This window comes from Scardinius erythrophthalmus (genome assembly GCF_964197995.2).
Source record: "Scardinius erythrophthalmus genome assembly, chromosome: 19".
Taxonomy (NCBI): Eukaryota; Metazoa; Chordata; class Actinopteri; order Cypriniformes; family Leuciscidae; genus Scardinius; species Scardinius erythrophthalmus.
The window spans coordinates 36,389,908-36,409,963 of NC_138239.1; the positions used below are offsets into that span (position 1 = coordinate 36,389,908).

Below are 20,056 nucleotides of genomic sequence, written 5' to 3' on the forward strand. Positions count from 1 at the left end.
GTCCAGTAAAATATTACTCAAAATATAAAAGTTATTCTTGCGTTAAAATGTGAGTTTCCCCATTAAATTGGACATACCTTGATATTAGCATACAATATATATACTGTAAATGCATAAGACAATTAATGATGTAAGACAATATATCTACAATTTCCATAAAAATATATATTTTTTTTAGCACTGCCCAGATGAAGTTAGTTGACAGATATTTATTTACATATAATCCACACTTAAGGCTGATTCATACTTCTGTGTCGGACCTACACCAGAGTCTCTACGCTGTAGGCTACGTGTTGGTTTTCATTTATACTTCTGCGTCGTTGTCCGCATTGACGCGCAATTACACATGCAGAGGGAGCATATGAAACCGATGGAGCGGTTCTAGTAGACCAATCACATCGCTTGCGTCCGCGTAGAATTGACGTGTTGTTAGATTTTTGGAGAGGTGCACATCAGGGTACGCCGAAGTGTACGCGTGCTACACACAGCCTAAGACGTAGCTACACCGTGAGTTTGACGCAGAAGAAAAAAGTAGGCTTTATATTACACAAATTATCCTGTTGTATAATCTCCATTCGCAATATTGAAAATCCATGCTTGTTTGTTCTCTTCTCTTCTGTTCTGTTCTTTGCACTGATAACCAAATATGTTCCTAATGCCTCTGATTTGAAAGGGACCAAGAAGAAGAGAGGAAAGGGAAACAAGAACAAAGCCATGACTGGGGATGGCGTACCAGAGAAGAAGAAGCATAAAATAGAAGAGCTGAAGGTACATTTGTAGTTAGGTGTTTAACAACCATAGTACATTTGAAAAGGTAAGGCATAGGTGAAGTCGTTCATCTCTTTGGATAGCAGATGTGTAGGGCCGTTCCATTCAAAATGTTTTGGAATTGACCTTCAGATTCTTTGTTCTGGAATCAATGGACTCGATTTCAAGAATCGATTCCTCACTGTTGTTTGCGATTCTTTTTTGCAATTAAAAGATAGGAGAAATTTTTACTTAGTCTGGCCATGACCACAAGATATAAAGATCATAGAAAGTAGCCTTCTCATAATATTAAGGCTCACAAATATGAAGATAAATGTTACGCTCATTCAAGGACATGAACTTATTGCAGGGATGGTGCAAGAAAAATATTGTCTAAAATGCATGTGCACAGTTCAATTAAATTATAAAGTTTACTTTAACTTTATGTTTTTGCGTAGAATGTACAAAGTAAACTGTATGCTAAAAATAACCACATCATTAGCCTCTTGGTTACTAGTGTAACCCTCGTTCCCTAATGGAGGGAACAGAGATGTTGTGTCAAAATACAGACACTAGGGGTCACCCTTGGGAGCCCCAAACACCTCTCACGTATTCAGAAAAGGCCAGCTGGCCTGTGTAATTTGTATGTATTGCCACGCCCCTGGACATACGGGTATAAAAGGCAGCCAACACCACACACCGCATGCTGAGGAGCTGAGACAACATCCCAACCACTTCAGCGGTAGTTCAGAGTTGTTGCAGGAGGGAAACAATGTCTCCATTCCCACCATTCGGGAACGAGTGTTAGACTAGGAACTTGAGATGTTCCCTTTCTGTCGATCACTTTCGACGTTGTGTTGAAATACCGACACTAGGGGTCCCTATACTAAATGCCACAAAGTTTGGAAGACATCACTCCAGCTGTAGGGCATCTTCTGATTTTTCAAAAAGGATTTTTTTTTTTACAACTGAGAACACCTGGTTAACATTGGGAAGCGTACTCCTCTATTGAGAAAGGAAATGTATGGAGACCACATCCTACCCAAAGGGGAGGTTAGAATATGGAAAGTACACCCTATGGACTCACCTAATGGGGTGTACTACATATGGAAGAGTCGCTGTGGTGGGCTCGAGGGGGAAGACACAGGGTCAGATAGGGAAACCGAACAGTGGAAGAATACATCTTACGGGGTCAACATTAGGCTGACCATGAGTGCTAGGAAGTAAAAAAGATGTCCTTGGTTCACCAAATCTGGGGAACTCTTTGAGACGAAAGGTGCACGTTACCACGTCAGAGAGGGATAAGGCAAAAGACAAAACTGGTTCCATGCGGAGATTATAAAATCTCGCGAAGGTGCTGGGTGTTGCCCAGCCCACAGATCTACAGATGTCTGCTAATGAAGCATCGCTCGCCAAAGCCGATGTGGCCGCAATACCCCTGGTGGAGTGAGCGCTCACTCCCAATGGGCACGGTACATCTTGGGCCTGGTAAGCCCAGAGAATGGCATCCACAATCTAGTAGTTTGGAGACAGCCTTCCACTTCTGCTGACCTCTGAAGTAGACAAAGAGCTGCTCAGATCTTCTGAAGCTCTGTGTGCAGTCCAAGTGTATGTGCAAAGTGAGCACCAGACTCAATAGAGACATCACTTGCAAGTTTATCACTTGGTCCCTGAATGGAGTAGTAGCAACTTTGGGCACAAATCAGGGCCAGGGTCTCAGAACCACTTGAGAGTCTGCCGGCCCAAATTCTAGACACGATTCACTAACAGAGTGGTGGGGGTCCCCCACCCTCTTGATAAAGGCAAACACAATCAGGAGGGTTGTCTTCATAGAGAGGGCACTAAGCTCAACAGATTGTAATAAAACTGATCTTTCTGTAAGGCCTAGAGACTAGAAAAAAATCCCAAGAGAGGATGAGACGAGGTCTTGAAGGACTATTACAGTGATGTACACTTTCAGGGTGGAGGCGGATAGGCGCCTCTCAAGGCCGTGCTGGAGAAAGGATAGACCCGATGCCACATCTCCTTGGGTCTTCACCCTGGGAAGAACACCATGTAGTGAAGAGGCCCCACTTCAAGGCATACAGTCGCCTTGTCTCTTGTCTGAGTGATTGTGTCTATCACTACTAGTGAATTCACTGGCCTCTGAATTCCTCCTCATCCCATCCAGGAACCAGACGTGGAGATTCCAGAGGTCTGGGCGCAGGTGCCACATTGCCCCTGAGAAAGGGCCCTCCTTGGGTGAATTCATCAGGGAGGGGTTGATGTCATCAGCATGAGCTCTGAGAACCAAGTCTGATTGGGCCAGTACGGCGTAATCATTAGAACCTGTTCTTCTTCCTCCCTGTTTTTGCACAGTGTCTTTGCAATGAGGCTCACTGGGGAAAGTGAGGCCAGCTGTTAGCCAGTGCATCCTTCCCGAGGGGGCCTTGGTCAGGGAATACCACAGTGAACAGTGGTAGGATTTATGTGAGGCGAACAGGTCTACCTGTGCTTCCCTAAACTGACTCTAGATTCCTTGGACCACCTGGGGATGAAGTCTCCAAAGCGCATCGGCTGTGCGATTGAGGTCATCCGGGATGTGAGTGGCTGGGTGCTCTTTTGAGTGGGCTAAGATTAGCCAGTCATCAAGGTAGTTAGCGCGGCAAGGGCAGCCTCTGTGACTTTCGTGAAGACTCAAGGAGACAGGGAAAACCCGAAGGGAGGACCTTGTACTGGTATGTGTAGCTTGTGGCAAGGGGATTGCCATGTCGGGAGACTTGGTACTCATGGTGAATGTCGTCAAAACACCTACCTTGCTCCCGGGGTCCGCTGTGGAGGCAATTGATTACAGTCGAGGGGGCTGTGCCGCATCGATGCTTGTCACGCTTACCTCTCTCTCTGTGTAGACCCATTGCAATAGAATGCGGGGAGGCAAAGTGTTCGCGTCCGCCGAGGTTCTAGTGCGAATCTGTAGGGCCTAGTCAGTTGCCGAGCTCTGGATCAGGACTACCCTTGTGTAGGTCTTTCAATGCTTTAGCCTGATAAACTTGCAGGATGGACATTGCATGCAGGGCAGAGGCGGCCTGGCCATTCAGCATTGTAAGCCCTCACCATCAGAGATAAGGTAAACGTACAAGCTTTGGATGGGAGCCTTGGATGATTCCTCCAAGTGGCAACATTTTGTGGGCATAAATGCACTGCAATCGCATGCTCCATCTGAGGAACTTCAGAGAAGAAGTACGATAGTCACGACTGCAACGTTCCCATGGGCATGCTCTCGCAATGAGTGCATGGCCCATCCACGAATGTTGTTTCAACACGAGGACGACCCATCCACTAAAGACAGCGCTTGTGGCCCAGATGCAATCCACAGTGTAGCTCTTTTATAAAGGAAATTGCCTTTTGTAGAATGCAGCTGATGCAACCAGTGGAACTATGTGCGCTTATCTATGCAAATGACAAGAGAGACCGTTGATGTGTGCTTAGGTTCCAGCAGCAATGAGGTTCAAAACCTTCAATTGTGGACGACATAAACCAATCTTACCATGTAACACTAAATTTTTGAGTTTATAAGATTTTTTTTTTTTTGAACCGGTTCATTGAAACAGATCGTCCAAAATAACCTGTTCACAGAAATGAATTGAACTTCCAATCATTATTAGCAAGTGAGAGGAAGAATAAGGATTAGCTCTGTATAACTGAAAAAGGATCTTTTTGGAAATCGACTGCCAGTAGGTGCCTTGTGGGTGTAAAAGAGTATGGGAATTCTTGTTTCCTCTACAGGTGTACAACAGAGAGCTTGAACACGAGTTCGGCACCTTTGAAGATTGGCTTCACACCTTTAACCTGTATCGAGGGAAGTGTTCGGATGATGCTGATGTTGAGCAGAATGCAGCAGATGAAGACAGACTTATTGGCAAATTCAAGGTTTGTCATCAATCATTACCCAATTGCCATCTTTCCTCTTGCTTCTGACTTGCTAATTCTCCATGTACATTTGGACACATCTACTCATGCTTTATAATTATTACTATTACTATTATTATTATTAAAGTGTCCCTATTATGCTATGTTAAAGGCTCCTGATTGTGTTTTGGAGGTCTCCTAATACAGGTTTACATGCATCAAAGGTCAAAAAGCACTTTAATTTTCTCATAATATACATTGTGCATCACTACATTGTTCAATGATTCTCAAATGACTCTTCAGATGAATCAGTCTCTCTAAATCCCTCCTTTCTGCGAGCCTGCTCTGCTCTGATTGGCCAGATGACCCAGTATGTTGTGAATAGTCTACCGCTTACAGTGCACGTATACGCCGATTCTGGAAACAATCCACCCATTACCATAAACTTCAGCTACGGAGGCTTCCTAAAGCTTAGCGATTGTACACACAGTAAAGACAATAACGATGATGTCGATTTTACCACATCAAACCGAGCGCGAAGCGATGATGAAACATTGATGATGAACTATTGACGATGATGAAATAGTTATTCATCCATCGCAAGGACAGCTTGAGCCGGACGTTTCTCAGTGATACGCTACTCAGTTTGAGGTACACTATGAGATGTTTCAACTGTAATCCCTCACCATCAGCATTAACAAGTGTATGTCCATCAACAAACCGATGTGTAGCTATATTTCTAATTTATTGCGGTGCACAAGCAGGAACTGTATCAATAAGCCGAGCACTAACGTGAATGTCTAATGTAACAATCAAATGTAATCAACTTTAGTCCATCCTTTATTTTTACTCAAAGAAGTAAGAACGACAGACAATCTGCATTTATGGACACAGTTTTAGGTAATAGTGGCCCACAGCTGATTTGCAGAACTATTTCAGTGAGACAGTAATAACGTGAGTTAGGCGGTTAGCCGGTGTCACAGTTTGTTTTCATTAGTCACATGTTTTCCTTTGTTCAAATTTCCCGCCACTCCTTTGTTACCATGGTCACCATCATTGAGTTCATTTGGTTCAGCTGTCTTTGATTAATCATCCTTGTTTGTGTTTGCTTTATAAGTTTGTCCCTCACATCCATTCTCTGTCCGATCACCGTTATGTGTAAGTTTGTGTTGCTCGGCCTGTTTACCTGTCTTCTGGATTATTATTATTAAAACATTGTATTGGAAATGATCTTCTTCTTCGTCTGCCTTCCTGCAACCCACCGTGACAGCCGGAAACTTACGCAATATAAAACACAAAATATTTATTTTGAACATATTTTGAACATCCGATAGAAAATATATATACAACAATAATTAATCATACTTACAAGTTGTAATTCTGAGGAGCAAGTTGGTCCAAATAAACTGAGTACTGACCCATATTTCTCTCCAATACTAACAAGTGTTTTGCGAATCCCGCATTGAACTCTACAAAATGATGTGTTTGAAAGCGGGACAAGTTGTTCGCGGGCGTAGATCGTACAACATAGGCGGGCATTATGCAAATGTGTTTTCTAGTGATGTAGAAGTATCACACAGCGAGATACGAGATAATTACAAACGACTCGTACTTTGCAGAACGTTTGCATTCACAAACAGCTACATTACACACTGCATGAAAGGGAATATTCGAAAAACCATAATAGGGGCACTTTAAGTTTTCCTCATGTTAGATTAATAGTAATGTCATCAAAACTATTAAATAACACAAAATGGAATTATGTAGTGACCAAATCTAATGAGAAGAAATGTTTTATTTGAGCTTCATCAAAGTATCTGCTCTAGAATAGATTGCAGTTCTTACACCAACTTTTATAAACAACAAAATATTTAGTTGTAACACTTTAAAATAAGGTTTCATTTGTTACATTACTAACATAATACAAACCAACAATAAGCAGTTCTTACAGCATTTATTAACCTTTGTTAAAGTTAGTTCACAGTGTTAACAAGTGTTAATAGATACAACTTTTGATCCTAAAAATGTATTAGTAAATGTTGAGATTAACATTAACTAAGATTAATAAATGCTGTAGAAGTACTGTTCATTGTTAGTTCATTTTAACCGATGTAGTTAACTAATGTTATACCCAAAAAAATGTGATGAGACTTTTTTGCTGAATTCGAGTAACAACTACAAAAATGAGTCAAAATTTTCTAAACTTCTTTCGTAAGAGGATGTCAATCTGGCCCCAGATGATTTCAATTTTGTGGAGTTGTTTATATCAACAACATGAAACTGTATATCATCAATCTATGAAACCGGTGCTTTAACAGTTTGATACAGTAAATGTCAAAGTCAAATTTTTGTGCGATTTGTACTTCGTAAACATTCTACCATACAAATAATGTGAACCAAAGAATGATCCGCAAATCAATTAAACACATTCAACATTCTGAAGCTTATCTCTGAGTTTGTTTGCTGTGTTTACTGTAGGGTTCCTTGTGTATCTACAAAGTCCCTGTATCGGATGAGGCGTACAGAGAAACAGGATTTGATTCCAACATGGGCATGTTCCAGAACATCCCACACAACGATCCGATAAACATCCTCGTCCGGGTCTATGTCATCAGGGTATGTAGTAGTACCACAGACCTTAGAGCAGTGCATTGAGTCTTTTTGTGTTTGGCCATTTGTACAATTGTTATGTCTTTGTCTCAGGCAACAGATCTGCATCCAGCAGACATCAATGGGAAGGCCGACCCATATATCGCCATCAAGCTCGGAAATTCAGACATCAAGGACAAAGAGAACTATATCTCTAAGCAACTCAACCCTGTGTTTGGAAAGTTAGTCCTGTTGATTAAAGACTTCTCATTCATTACTAGATAATATTAATGTTAACATCAACTGTCTTCAAACTCCCAGGTTTTTTGATATTGAAGCGACATTCCCAATGGATTCTACCCTCACTGTGTCCATCTATGATTGGGATTTGGTGGGAACCGATGACCTGATTGGGGAGACCAAGATTGACCTGGAGAACCGTTACTACAGCAAACACAGAGCAACATGTGGTATCAGCTCCAAATATGCAATGTATGCAATTCTTCTTTTAAACACATCAACACTTTGTGACTTCCTGATGGGGTTTGTGTTCGGTGGTGTTATTTTAGTATCATTGATATACTATTATAGTTTTATAATTTTGGTTTTAATTTTAAAGTTTTAGTAATTTTGTTGTGTGTTTTTGTCATTTTAATTATAATTTTTAGGGATGCATTGAAATTTCGGCTATCGGCTACTTTTCGTGCGAAAACACCTCTTTTTGTTTTCGGGCTGAAATGGTTTTGAAGGACCGAAACACTTTTAATTGGCACTTCTCCGATGCCATGTTTTGACTGTGTTCAACATCTATTTCATGCAAACAACATGGATAAGCTACAACAGTTATACATGTCAGCTGTTTGGACACTAGCTCTGGATTGATAATATTAATTTCTCCATTTTAATCGGTAATGATATTGTTTCTTAAATCTGAAATCTTTTAGTCTGTGCTGTTTTCTGTTGATGCGCAGCGTGAACAAAACTTCAGTAAACATTTTCAGCACGCCTGTCATCCAATAAACGTAATAAGCTTTATGGTTTGTTACTTTTTATATAAAGCAATCTCTGAACTTTAAAATTCAAAGCTATACAATCACTTAACCTCAAAAAAGCTATTCAATGTCCATAACCTCATTAATCAGCAAGAATTTATTTTTATATAAAAAAATGCCTTATGTGCAATTTAAATGTTTGTAACATTACTTTTATTTTTTATTTTAATGTTTGTATTCCCCAGGACAACATTTTAGCCAAATTTTTAAAACATTTATTCTCTCATAACTTAAACTTAAAATTCTTTGTAAAATGTTGTTTAACAATAAGCATAATGCCTATTTATCAGTATATTAGCTTTCTGTATCATATTTAATTTGCAAATATTAATAGGGCCTGTAAATGATCAATATCACCAAAACTTTGCTGAAAAACCTGTTGTACATAATCTACTTCATACCTCCTGTCCTCTGATTGATAGTTCAGACTTTGTTTTTATCAAGTAAAGTATTTTTTTGCTTAGAAATCTTTAATGAATTTTATAAAGTAAATGTTAGATAAACATTTACTGGACTGTAACTTGGGTTTCCTTGATTATTCATACATAATTTTTTAATGTTAAAAGTTATTTTTTAATATTTTTTCATGTTAATGTAGAGTTGTAATCAAAATTATTCAATTTTGCTATGCAAAAGTACTTCAAGCAAAAGTAATTGAAATAGACCAACATAACAAATGTTTCAAGTGATTCTATTAAACTGAAAATGCATCTTTTAATGACTTCTGCAGTCTCAAAATTATTCAACCCCCTGAATAGAATCCCTCACAACAGCACAAATCTGCAAAACAGGTGTTGTCTCAAGCACACCTGACGTAACTAATCAAGGGCTTCATTAGTTGCAACAGGTGTGCTTGAGCTAGAACACATGATATAACTCAGTGGTTCCCAAACCTGTCCTGGAGTACCCCCAACACTGCACGTTTTCTTTGTCTCCCTAATCAAACACACCTGATCCAACTCATAAGCTCATTAACCCATGTGATAATGAGCTGATGAGTTAAATCAGGTGTGTTGGGGGTACTCCAGGACAGGTTTGGAAACCACTGGTATATCTGAACTGGCTAAGTTTGTTGAGTGTCACGTTTGTCTGCATGTTAGAAATATGGCCAAGTCAAAAGAATGGTCCAAAAAGTTAAGAGAAGATGTCATCGCCCTTCACAAATAAGGAACAGGATACAAAAAGATAGCGAAGGCACTAAATGTTCCTAAAGACACCGTTGGAAGCGTAGTTTGCATGTTCAAAGTTAAAGGAACTTTAACACTACCTGGACAGGGCACGGTGGCAACAGGCACTGAGGTTTCAGCTGCCCAGTAAGGCGCGCACTAAACGCATGTGACTTCCATGCCAGAACTCAAAGACTACACCACTACTGAACCAAAAGCAAACTGAAAGAAAACTGCTCAAAATCATATAAATAAGCCACAGATGTTTTGGGATTCTGTTCTGTGGAGTGATGAAACAAAACTGGAACTTTTCGGCCCTATGGATCAGCGTTATGTCTGGAGGAAGAAGAATGAAGCATATGCTGAAAAGAACACTGTCTACAGTTCAGCATGGTGGATCGGTGATGCTCTGCGGCTGCAGATATTTATATCCTCTGGCACTGGAAACCTGTAGCATGTGGAAGACTAGATGGATTCATTGAATTGTCAGGAAATCCTAGGAGAAAATGCCGTCAGTGAGGAAGCTGAAGCTTGGGTGTCATTGAAACTTTCAACAGGACAATGATCCCTAGCATACCTCAAATTCCATCAAGGCTTGGTTGCAGAAGAAAATAAAAAAAAGCACCAACTCAAGAAAATTACTGAACTGGAGGCCATTGCTCATGAGGAACGGGCTAAGATTCCTCAGAAACGCTGCCAGAAGCTGCTGTCTGGTTATACATCTCGTTTGCAGCAGGTCATAACAGCAAAAGGTATTCTACTAAGTACTAAAAATGTTTGCCATGAAGGGGCTGAATAATTTTGAAATTGCAAAAGTTATTAAAAGTTGCATTTTCAATTGAAGAGTATTAAAGGTGCAGTATGTTATTTCTCAAAGTCTTTGAAAGAGTTGATGTCTATATATTGTAGTAAAAATATAAAAATAAAGTTTCCTGAAAAATAAAGCGAAGAATGATGATGAACGAACGACAAGGAAGCACAAAAAATTAACAAACCTACACAAGAGTAAATACAAACAAGAGTTGGTTGTTGGTTGCCAACAGCACAGCAGCTCTAGACAAACAATGACACTCAAAACCAGTGTTACTTACGTGTGGAGCAGAATCAAAGAACTGGCGCTATCTCCAGCGCTGGAAAGCTTTTCTAATATTAACATGGGTCCTAAAGCTCTTTCCTGATCATAACCCTTCATTTTCCAGTGATATTGTAATGTCTTTCAGCCATTTCTCTTTCTACAGTCTTTCTTCAAATCTCCCTCTTGCTCGTTCTCTTTCCTCCACCGTCATACGCCCCCTAATGCTGATTGACTACATGTTTGTTGTTGTGTCTGGTTGTGTCGGTCCAACCAACTTTCAGACAGCGTTTTTATGAAGGTAAAATGATGCCATAAAGTATTGCATGCGCAGGGTAAGATTTGTGAAAGTGTACATAAGATTGCAAGCGTAAATTAAATTTGCATGCGCAAGAGAAGATTTGTAAAGGTGTAAATCGCCTTTCAAGTGTAAGAAAAAAATATTTGCAGCATTTAACTGTTATTCATAAGTGTAATTCATATATTGTGAAGCTGCAGCTTCATGCTAACGCAAAATAAATAGGATCTGTATTCCTCTGACTTCAATTTTTCCGCGCTTACACTTTTGGCACGGTTTTTGCGCTCAAATACGGCCAAAAGTATTGCAGGCCCGTGAACAGCAATTTGCGACCGTAAACAACAGAGTTAGGAACTGCAAAACAGATTCACTGCATAAAATCAAACTTTGTGTAAAAAATAAACTGTTGCAAATGTCTAAATGTGTGCATAGGGCAACAAAGTTACCGAAATAACCCGATTTGTACAGTTACGTCTTTCTTTTACCTGCGCTTCCAGTTTTGGCACGATTCTCTCACTCACTGAGTTTTGCAAGCGAAGAGGGCGGGTCCACCTTCTTCATGTAGCCAATCAGATGAGCTTCTCGCTGACTCTAGGTTTACTCTTATCTGATTGGTTCAATAAACACGCCAGTCACCAGAACACATCTTTATCTTCATTTGGCTCAGAAACCTTCTGGTTGCCGAAATGGTACTTTTAATGCACACATACATGTTAAATAAATAGATAAACAAATAAATAAACAAATAAGTCATGATTGCTTAATAAGCTGTGCACCATTAGGATGACTATATGAGTACATACTGAATTTCGAGCTGGTGTGTTAAGAAAAAAAAATAGTATCTGAACTACTGCATGCATAATTTCACCTGTCTACTGATTGGTAGGATTCCACTATTATGTTACAATAATATTTTTTCGTGTATTTAAGAGCATCTCTATGCACCATTTATCACCTGTAATGCCATCGTGTAACCACTAGATGGCTGTATAGCCCTATATATGAACATATCAAGATGCTGTATATTCCCTGGTTGCTGGGTTTTTATTCAGACATAATTAGTTACTTTTTGTCAAAGTTGAGTTTATGTTGATTTAGTATCAGTTTTTCATTACAGTCAAATCTGGACACAGAGAAAGCATTAAGTTATTTATACTAGCTACATATAATAGCTTGATCAGTCACACGAAAGTAATCACTAAATCAGAATCAATATTGGCAGTGCGACCAAGACATATTTCAAAATATGTAATTGAGTGTTAAATGCCACGAACAGAGACATGATGTGAAAAACACTGCATCAGAATTGTATTATTACATAAAGAATGGGTATTAAATGTTTTGATTGTAAAGTTTAACATCTGCTCAGTGGTGTAACAGATTATATAATATATCAAATTTCAATCCAGTAACGTTAACACCAGCTTGAAATTCAGTATGAATGTTAGTCAGCTTTAATCAGCTTAATGGTGCACAGCTTATTAAGCAATCATGACTTATTTGTTTATTTATTTGTTTATATATTTATTTAACATGTATGTGTGCATTAAAAGTACCATTTCGGCAACCAGAAGGTTTCTGAGCCAAATGAAGATAAAGATGTGTTCTGGTGACTGGCGTGTTTATTGAACCAATCAGATAAGAGTAAACCTAGAGTCAGCGAGAAGCTCATCTGATTGGCTACATGAAGAAGGTGGACCCGCCCTCCTCTTCGCGCTTGCAAAACTCAGTGAGTGAGAGAATCGTGCCAAAACTGGAAGCGCAGGTAAAAGAAAGACGTAACTGTACAAATCGGGTTATTTCGGTAACTTTGTTGCCCTATGCACACATTTAGACATTTGCAACAGTTTATTTTTTACACAAAGTTTGATTTTATGCAGTGAATCTGTTTTGCAGTTCCTAACTCTGTTGTTTTCGGTCGCAAATTGCTGTTCACGGGCCTGCAATACTTTTGGCCGTATTTGAGCGCAAAAACCGTGCCAAAAGTGTAAGCGCGGAAAAATTGAAGTCAGAGGAATGCAGATCATATTTATTTTGCGTTAGCATGAAGCTGCAGCTTCACAATACATGAATTACACTTACGAATAACAGTTAAATGCTGCAAATATTTTTTTCTTACACTTGAAAGGCGATTTACACCTTTACAAATCTTCTCTTGCGCATGCAAATTTAATTTACGCTTGCAATCTTATGTACACTTTCACAAATATTACCCTGCGCATGCAATACTTTATGGCATCATTTTACCTTCATAGTTTTTCAAATATCACTTACCCCACCTTTAGGTATTGAACTGATTTTCTAAAACAGGCCTCAAAGTATAAAGTCTATAGACCACATAGTCTATTTTTATACCCCTAAAGGGGCGACGTATCCTGGGGGATAAAAACAGACCAATTATGAAAATTGTATAAATTAAATTAATACAATTCTAACATGAAGGTAATAGGTCAATGCTTAACAACAACTTTTTAAACATGTAAGTCCCCTCCAAATATTGTAAATATGTTAAATATATCAACTTTTTACTGAAGGTGAGTAGATTTCCCTCTACAAGTGGTCATATTGTTTTTACATGCTGTCCACGAGTTGAACAAAGTCACCAGATCTAAATATTGATAAAGTATTAATTTATTACTTATTTTTGGTTTTCAGGCAAGTGCATCCTAAATTTTTCATTTCGGTGCATTCCTAACTTTTATTTCAGTTTTAGTTATTTTAGTACTTTACGTTAAACTAAATGAAAATGAGAAATGTTGCAATCAGCTGAAATCAAATAAGTTACTTTTTTATATTTTCTCCCATTTCAGATCACGTTTATTTCAAGTAATGATTTTTTAAAATAGTTTTTAGTGAACGATAATAACCCTGGTGTTCAGTGTATAAATGAAGTGTGTAACTGCATGTAACATTTTATTACTTGAAATTAAATATTATAACTTTTTTTCATCATTTTCATTTAGTTTAAATTAATATTCTAAATTTACTAAAATAAAATTTATAAATAGCCCCTAAATAATGCTTCAAAAAAGGATGGATGGACAAAACTTTTCCAACTGTTTCTTTTAGTCATGGCTATAATGTGTGGAGGGACCCACTGAAGCCAACGCAAATCCTTAGCAAACTCTGCAAAGATGGGAAAATGGATCCCCCCCAGTTCGGCCCGGGAGGAAGAGTGAAAGTGGCAAACAGAGTTTACACGGGACCAACTGAAATTGAGGATGAAAATGGTATGTACATTTTCACAAAGCATTTCGAAAGGGAACAAATATAAGGGTGGTCTTCTGAATTGCTGAGTTCCCATCGGAGAGCAGCACATCAGAACAAATGCACATACTTTTCTACGGCAGGACTGAAGAAACAGACGGATGAGCACCTGGCTCTTGCTGTACTAAAACACTGGGAAGATATTCCACGAATAGGCTGCAAGCTGGTTCCAGAGCATGTGGAGACGAGGCCTCTCCTGAATCCTGATAAACCTGGGATTGAGCAGGTCAGGAATAATGTCCCAAAAGCACCACTATCAGATAACGAAATGACGATAATGAGCCGTTAGTGAATATGAGTGCTTGTGATGTAGGGGAGAATTGAGATGTGGGTGGACATGTTCCCGAAGGATATGCCTGCACCTGGACCCGCTATTGATATTTCACCTAGGAAGCCAAAAAAGTAGGAACCACTTGGTGAAAGCTTTTGGCCAAATACAAATGAACATTGCATACTCAAAATACCTTTTTGTCATTGACAGATTCGAGCTCAGGGTGATCGTGTGGAACACAGATGAAGTCGTTCTGGAGGACGATGACATTTTCACAGGAGAAAAATCAAGTGACATATTTGTTAGAGGGTATGGGATCTTTTTCACTGAAATCACTTGTTCCTCTGTACAGTACGTGTATATTATGAACGCTTGTTTCCACCATGGAATAAAAAAAGAGCTAACTGTGACTTTTTAGCTCATAATTCTGACAATATTTTTTGCTATTCTGACTTTTTTTGTGAGAAATAAAGTCAGAATTGTGAGATAAGTCAATTGGAAGAAATAAAGTCAGTGCGAAAAAAGTTGCTTGCGAAAAATAAAGTCAGAATTGTGAGAAATAAAGTCAGAACTCTAATTGTGAGTTTATACGTAACAATTCAGACATTTTTAACGCAGTTCCAAGTTCCCCTTCAGTCGGTCACTCTCGGCGTATGCCAGAGGTGATCCGACGAATGGGGATCTTGCTCGAGAGACCTATCCACTTCGAGGGTAAACTAAACGAGCTAAATGAGATAATTGCATCAGCTGCTCTGCCTCGCAGTGCGAGCATATAATGAGCAGCAGGAGCGTTGCATCTTTGTCTTTCGCTTCGGAGCCAGATGGTGAATGCTGTTCCTGCTCTGAAAAGGATCTGTTTCTGAGTGTCTGCTGGACAAATCTCTTTGTGGAAGAAGCCTCTACCAGTTGGTCTTGGTGTGACAGCGTGAGCAGTGGTGATCGCAATCTCTCTAAAGAGCTGCAGTATAAAACAGCTGTTTTCACAGCTCGTCAGAGTGGGCGCCTTCAACAAGTTACTGTTCATTCAGTTCATGCCCACACAGGCTTGCACTATCGCCTGTTGTGTGGCTGCGGCCATCTCCCTGTGTGCTTCGGCACCAGAGAGAGCAACTTTCTAAAAGAGCTAACACCTCTATCGACCACATCCAGAAACACACGGTCTGAATTACATCTTGAAAAAGACGCAGGGTCAGACCGTGTGTTTCTGGATGTGGTCGATGTCTGACTCCGGCTGACGGTCATGATCGCTGCATCACGTGCTTGGGTTATAGGCCCGCTTGAGGTAGCGTTCATGGATTACTCATGTTCTCACTGTGGGAACATTACCATCGTGGCGTTACGATCGAGACTCCAATACCTTGAAAGAGGTGGAGACCCTTTGCATATTCCCAGATCTAGTTCTTCTTCTGGCCAGAAGAAGCCTACTTCAGTTAATAGCCTTGGTGACCTGAGGATCACAGTGAGGACTTCCCCGCCGAGTCAACCTCCCCGGGCCCCTCACTCCTCTTTAACGCTGCAAAGCGTGGAGCTTCCAGGAGAGCACGCTAGCCCTTGCCAGTCCTTTTGGGGCTCCACCAGATGATCAAATGTCGGTCACTACATTGGAGGTTAAGCTAATGTCCTCTGGGGATGAAGATTCGGCTGTACTGCCCTCTTCAGGTGTGGCAGCGTTGCCGAGTCAGACCCAGAGCTCACGGCTATGCTTTCCCGGGACGCCGCAAGTGTCCGGCTCGAGTGGAACCCTCCACTGTGTCCCGAACCTTCGTGGCTGGACAATTGGGGCGGCCAGTGCCCCAGTGCCTTTCTTTCTTGGAAGTGCATGATGAGGTCACTAAATCGTGGACGGCACCTTTTTCTGCCAGAAACTGGTGCCTTTCCCCCCCTCACTATCCTCAATGGCAGAATGGCTAAAAGTTGAAGCTATGTGAAGCTCCCCCCAGTGGAGCAGTCTGTGGCGATACAGTTGTGTCCCAAGACCGCTACCTCTTGGTGGGTAATCCGCTTCTCGCCTCCGAGGCATGCAAGTTCTTGTCCGCTCTAGCAGGCAAGACTTACTCGGCCTGCAGAGAAGCTGCCTCCGCCCTGCATGTCATGGCGCTCCTGCAGGTCTACCAGGCCAAAGCGCTCAAGGAATTGCACAAGGGTAGTTCCGACCCAGGGGTTATGCAGGAACTGCATACAGCGATGGACCTCTCCCCAAGGGCAACGAAAAGTCACTGCACGCTCCCTGGGTAGGGCGATGTCAGCGTTAGTGGTCCAAGAGCGACACCTGTTGATGAACCTGGCAGATATGTGTGAGCCAGACAAGGTTCGGTTCCTCAACGCCCCAGTCTGCCAGGCCGGCATCTTTGGCGATGCTGTGGAAAACTTTGCCCAGCAGTTTTCCGCAGCCCATAAGCAGACGGAGGTGATAAAACTCATCCTGCCCCAACGACCAGCTGCTGCCTCCACCCAGTCGTCGGCGATGATGCCCCCCTGCAGCCGCCGACTGCAAGTATGCATTTCCCCACTCATGCTCCTTGCGACAGCCCCTCCTTGGCCCATTCGTCTGAGGAAGGACCTGCTTTCTCAGAGACAGGGCACTCAATTGCATCCGCGTCCAGACCTCTGGAAACTCCATGTCTGGTCCCTGGACAGACAGTGGAGGTTCTAGGTGGCCTACCCCAGTTGGTGGTGGACACTATCACTTCCGCCAGAGACCCCCGTCTATGAGGCGCCTTTATGTGTTGAAGTGGAACCTGTTCGTTGAGTAGTGTTCTCCCCACCGGGAAGACCCCCGAAGATGCCCTGTCGGTGTTCTGCTTTCCTTCCTGCAAGATGGGTTAGAGCGAAGGCTGTCTCCTTCCACCCTCAAAGTGTAAGAGTTAAAGATCCTGTCACTGAAGACCTGTCAGGCTTCTTTCAAGAGAGTAGGGGACCTGCAAGCATTTTCGGTTGACAAATCATACCTAGAATTCGGGCCGGCCAACTCTCATGTTGTCCTGAGATCCCAGCCTGGATAAGCCTCAGGACGTCAGACCAGCTATTTGTCTGTTACGGAGGTCAGCAGAAGGGAAAGGCTGTCTCCAAGCAGAGCTTAGCCCACTGTATAGTGGATGCTATTGTCTTGGCGTATCAATCCCAAGACGTGCCTTGCTTAGACATTGCAGAGGGTCTGATGCCAGGCCTACACTCGTCCACAGTTCAGCTCCTCTGTGGATGAGCCTGTGTCTTTCCCTCAACAGAGTCTGCTCTGTCATCTCTGTTGGTGTTCTTTCCCCCCTAGAGCTAGGCTGGAACCACCCCAGAGACTGCCATATGTTGCACTACCCTGCTTGGCTAGTCCTTAACCACCACATTACCTTCCTTCGGGTAGGAGGTGGCTTCCGCAGCCTTCAAGGGCACACTTTCCCAGTATCATCATATTAGTCACACTGAGTGGAACAGTCGTGACTGATCTTCTCAGCTAAGAGCTCCCACCTTCCGCCCCAACTCTAGGGGAAAGATCAGGAGACTCAAGTGGAGTGGTGGAAGGGCCAGCAACAGTGGCGTGTTGGTAGATATCCCCATTCATTGGATCACCTCTGACATATGTGGAAAGTGACCGACTGAAGGGGAACAGATCACTACGTATGGTAACCCCCATTCCCCGAAGGAGGGAACGGAGAAGTATGTCCCGTCGCCACAATTGCTGAACCTTCGCTCTACGACAGAGTCACAAGGTCTGGCTCCTCAGCGAAAAAAAAGATGTGATTATATAATTATATGCTCGCGCCGTGAGGCAGAGCAGCTGATGCAATTATTGCATGCCATGGGGTTACCAGGTTACCATACGTAACAGAGACGTATTTATCTCACAATTCGAACTTTTTTCTTGTAATGGAGAGTTTATATCTAGCAATTCTGACTTTATTTCATGCTATTCTAATTTTTTCCCCTCAGAATTTCAAGATATACACTTTTCACAAACAGTTTATTTTTCAATTTTAAGGATCATATCTCTTAAGTCATCACAAGGGTACCAACCAACTGTTCCATCACTATGAAACTTGTGACCAACAGATGGCTGAAAGGCCAACAAGAAGACAAGCAGGACACAGACGTCCACTATCACTCGCTGACCGGAGAGGGCAATTTCAACTGGCGCTTTGTTTATCCCTTTGATTACCTACAGGCCGAAGAGAAGATTGTCATCTCAAAGAAAGAGTCCATGTTTTCTTGGGATGAGACTGAGTATAAAATTCCTGCCCGATTGAATTTGCAAGTGTGGGACGCGGATCATTTCTCTGCAGACGACTTCCTGGGTGTGCTGTTGTGTTTTACTTTGTAAAGTCATTTTAGATTCAGGCTCTGTCTTAATGGCCCTCATTCATACAGTCACATGTGTGTTTGCTTTTTGTTTCAGGTGCAATCGAACTTGACCTGAATCGATTTCCTCGAGGTGCAAAGACAGCGAAGCAGTGCTCCATTGACATGGTCATAAATGAGCAAGATATGCCCATGGTCAACCTCTTCAAACAGAAGAGAATTAAAGGCTGGTGGCCGTTTGTGGCCCGTGATGAAAATGATGAGATGGAAATTACGGTAAGTGACCTGCAAATAATGTGATAAGAGAAACAAAGCTTTTTGAAGTCGATTGAACCAATTGCTTCGCAAAATGATTAACTTTTCCGAAGCGCTTGCAACGCCACACGCGGGAACACGCTTGCAACACCTGCTGGTTTAAACTTTGTAAATCAATTGAGCGTCAAATATTATAGCATATTAGAATGATTTCTAAAGGATCAAGTTAAACTGAAGACTGGAATAATGATGCTGAAAATTCAGCCTGTATGCCAATGTAACTGGTCCTACTCGACCCGGGGTTTCCAGCGTTGGAGGCTAACAAGGACGCTAAAGACCGTAGCCTCTAGCGTCAGTCACCAGCGCACCTCTTGAAGCCAGGGGAGTGGTTTACTCGCACACCTCTTACTGGCCTACGTCTGTTACACCAAGACATACACAAACATGACAGTGGCCAATGTCAGTAAAGATTACGGTGACTTTTACCTGCAGTAAAAAGGTCCGTAAAAATGACCTCAGGTAATATTCCTGTTTAAAAGCAGTTTTCCCCGTTTTTTCAAGTATGGAGACGCTTGAAAAAGCATCCAGTTGCGTTCATGATGCTGGGACGAGTCTGTGGCAATACTCAAGTGTTTTCCACGTACCATTCAGATCAGAAAAAAGATTGAAAGCACTTGTTAGAGGCACGAAACATCTTTTCAGTATTAGGTATGTGCATATTACCAACCCAATCCAATCTGAAGTTAATTAATACATCGTTCAACCGCACATAACTGTTTTATATATATAAATATAGGTTATATGTGTTTGCGCACGTGATATCAGGAAGCAACGTAATACACACATGACGACAGGAGTATGACAGCTATGTGCAAATCGAGTTACCCCTCCCACTTCTGCTAGTTTTACTGAGATATCTTATCCTGTGAGAATGGGTCATTAATATTACAGACGTCCTGTGGTAAAATTACATTACTCCATCTACCCTTGTAAAGTCAATCCCATCCGAATATTATATAATATATCCGAATTAGCTGCACAAACGGACATGCATGAATCCCCGTAAAACGATATAGATAGGTGGTGCTGGGGAGGAGGAGGGTCAAAGTGATGTGAACACAGTGAACTTACGTGTAGCTTACACTAGCACTAGACTATTTAAAT

General features: G+C 41.5%; 1 protein-coding gene across 1 annotated transcript in view; it reads left to right on the forward strand.

Annotated features, from left to right (window-relative positions):
* LOC308707722 (otoferlin) overlaps positions 1–20,056 on the forward strand; it is a gene marked incomplete at both ends in the record, with an annotated part of 47,881 nt that overhangs the window by 24,918 nt on the left and 2,907 nt on the right. Inside the window, 11 exons of the mRNA XM_081394335.1 lie at positions 674–768; positions 4,513–4,656; positions 7,114–7,251; positions 7,339–7,466; positions 7,546–7,716; positions 13,882–14,042; positions 14,163–14,305; positions 14,393–14,481; positions 14,561–14,659; positions 18,392–18,633; positions 18,735–18,913. Coding sequence (XP_081250461.1) covers positions 674–768; positions 4,513–4,656; positions 7,114–7,251; positions 7,339–7,466; positions 7,546–7,716; positions 13,882–14,042; positions 14,163–14,305; positions 14,393–14,481; positions 14,561–14,659; positions 18,392–18,633; positions 18,735–18,913 — 1,589 coding nt within the window. The remainder of the gene's footprint in view (positions 1–673; positions 769–4,512; positions 4,657–7,113; positions 7,252–7,338; positions 7,467–7,545; positions 7,717–13,881; positions 14,043–14,162; positions 14,306–14,392; positions 14,482–14,560; positions 14,660–18,391; positions 18,634–18,734; positions 18,914–20,056) is intronic.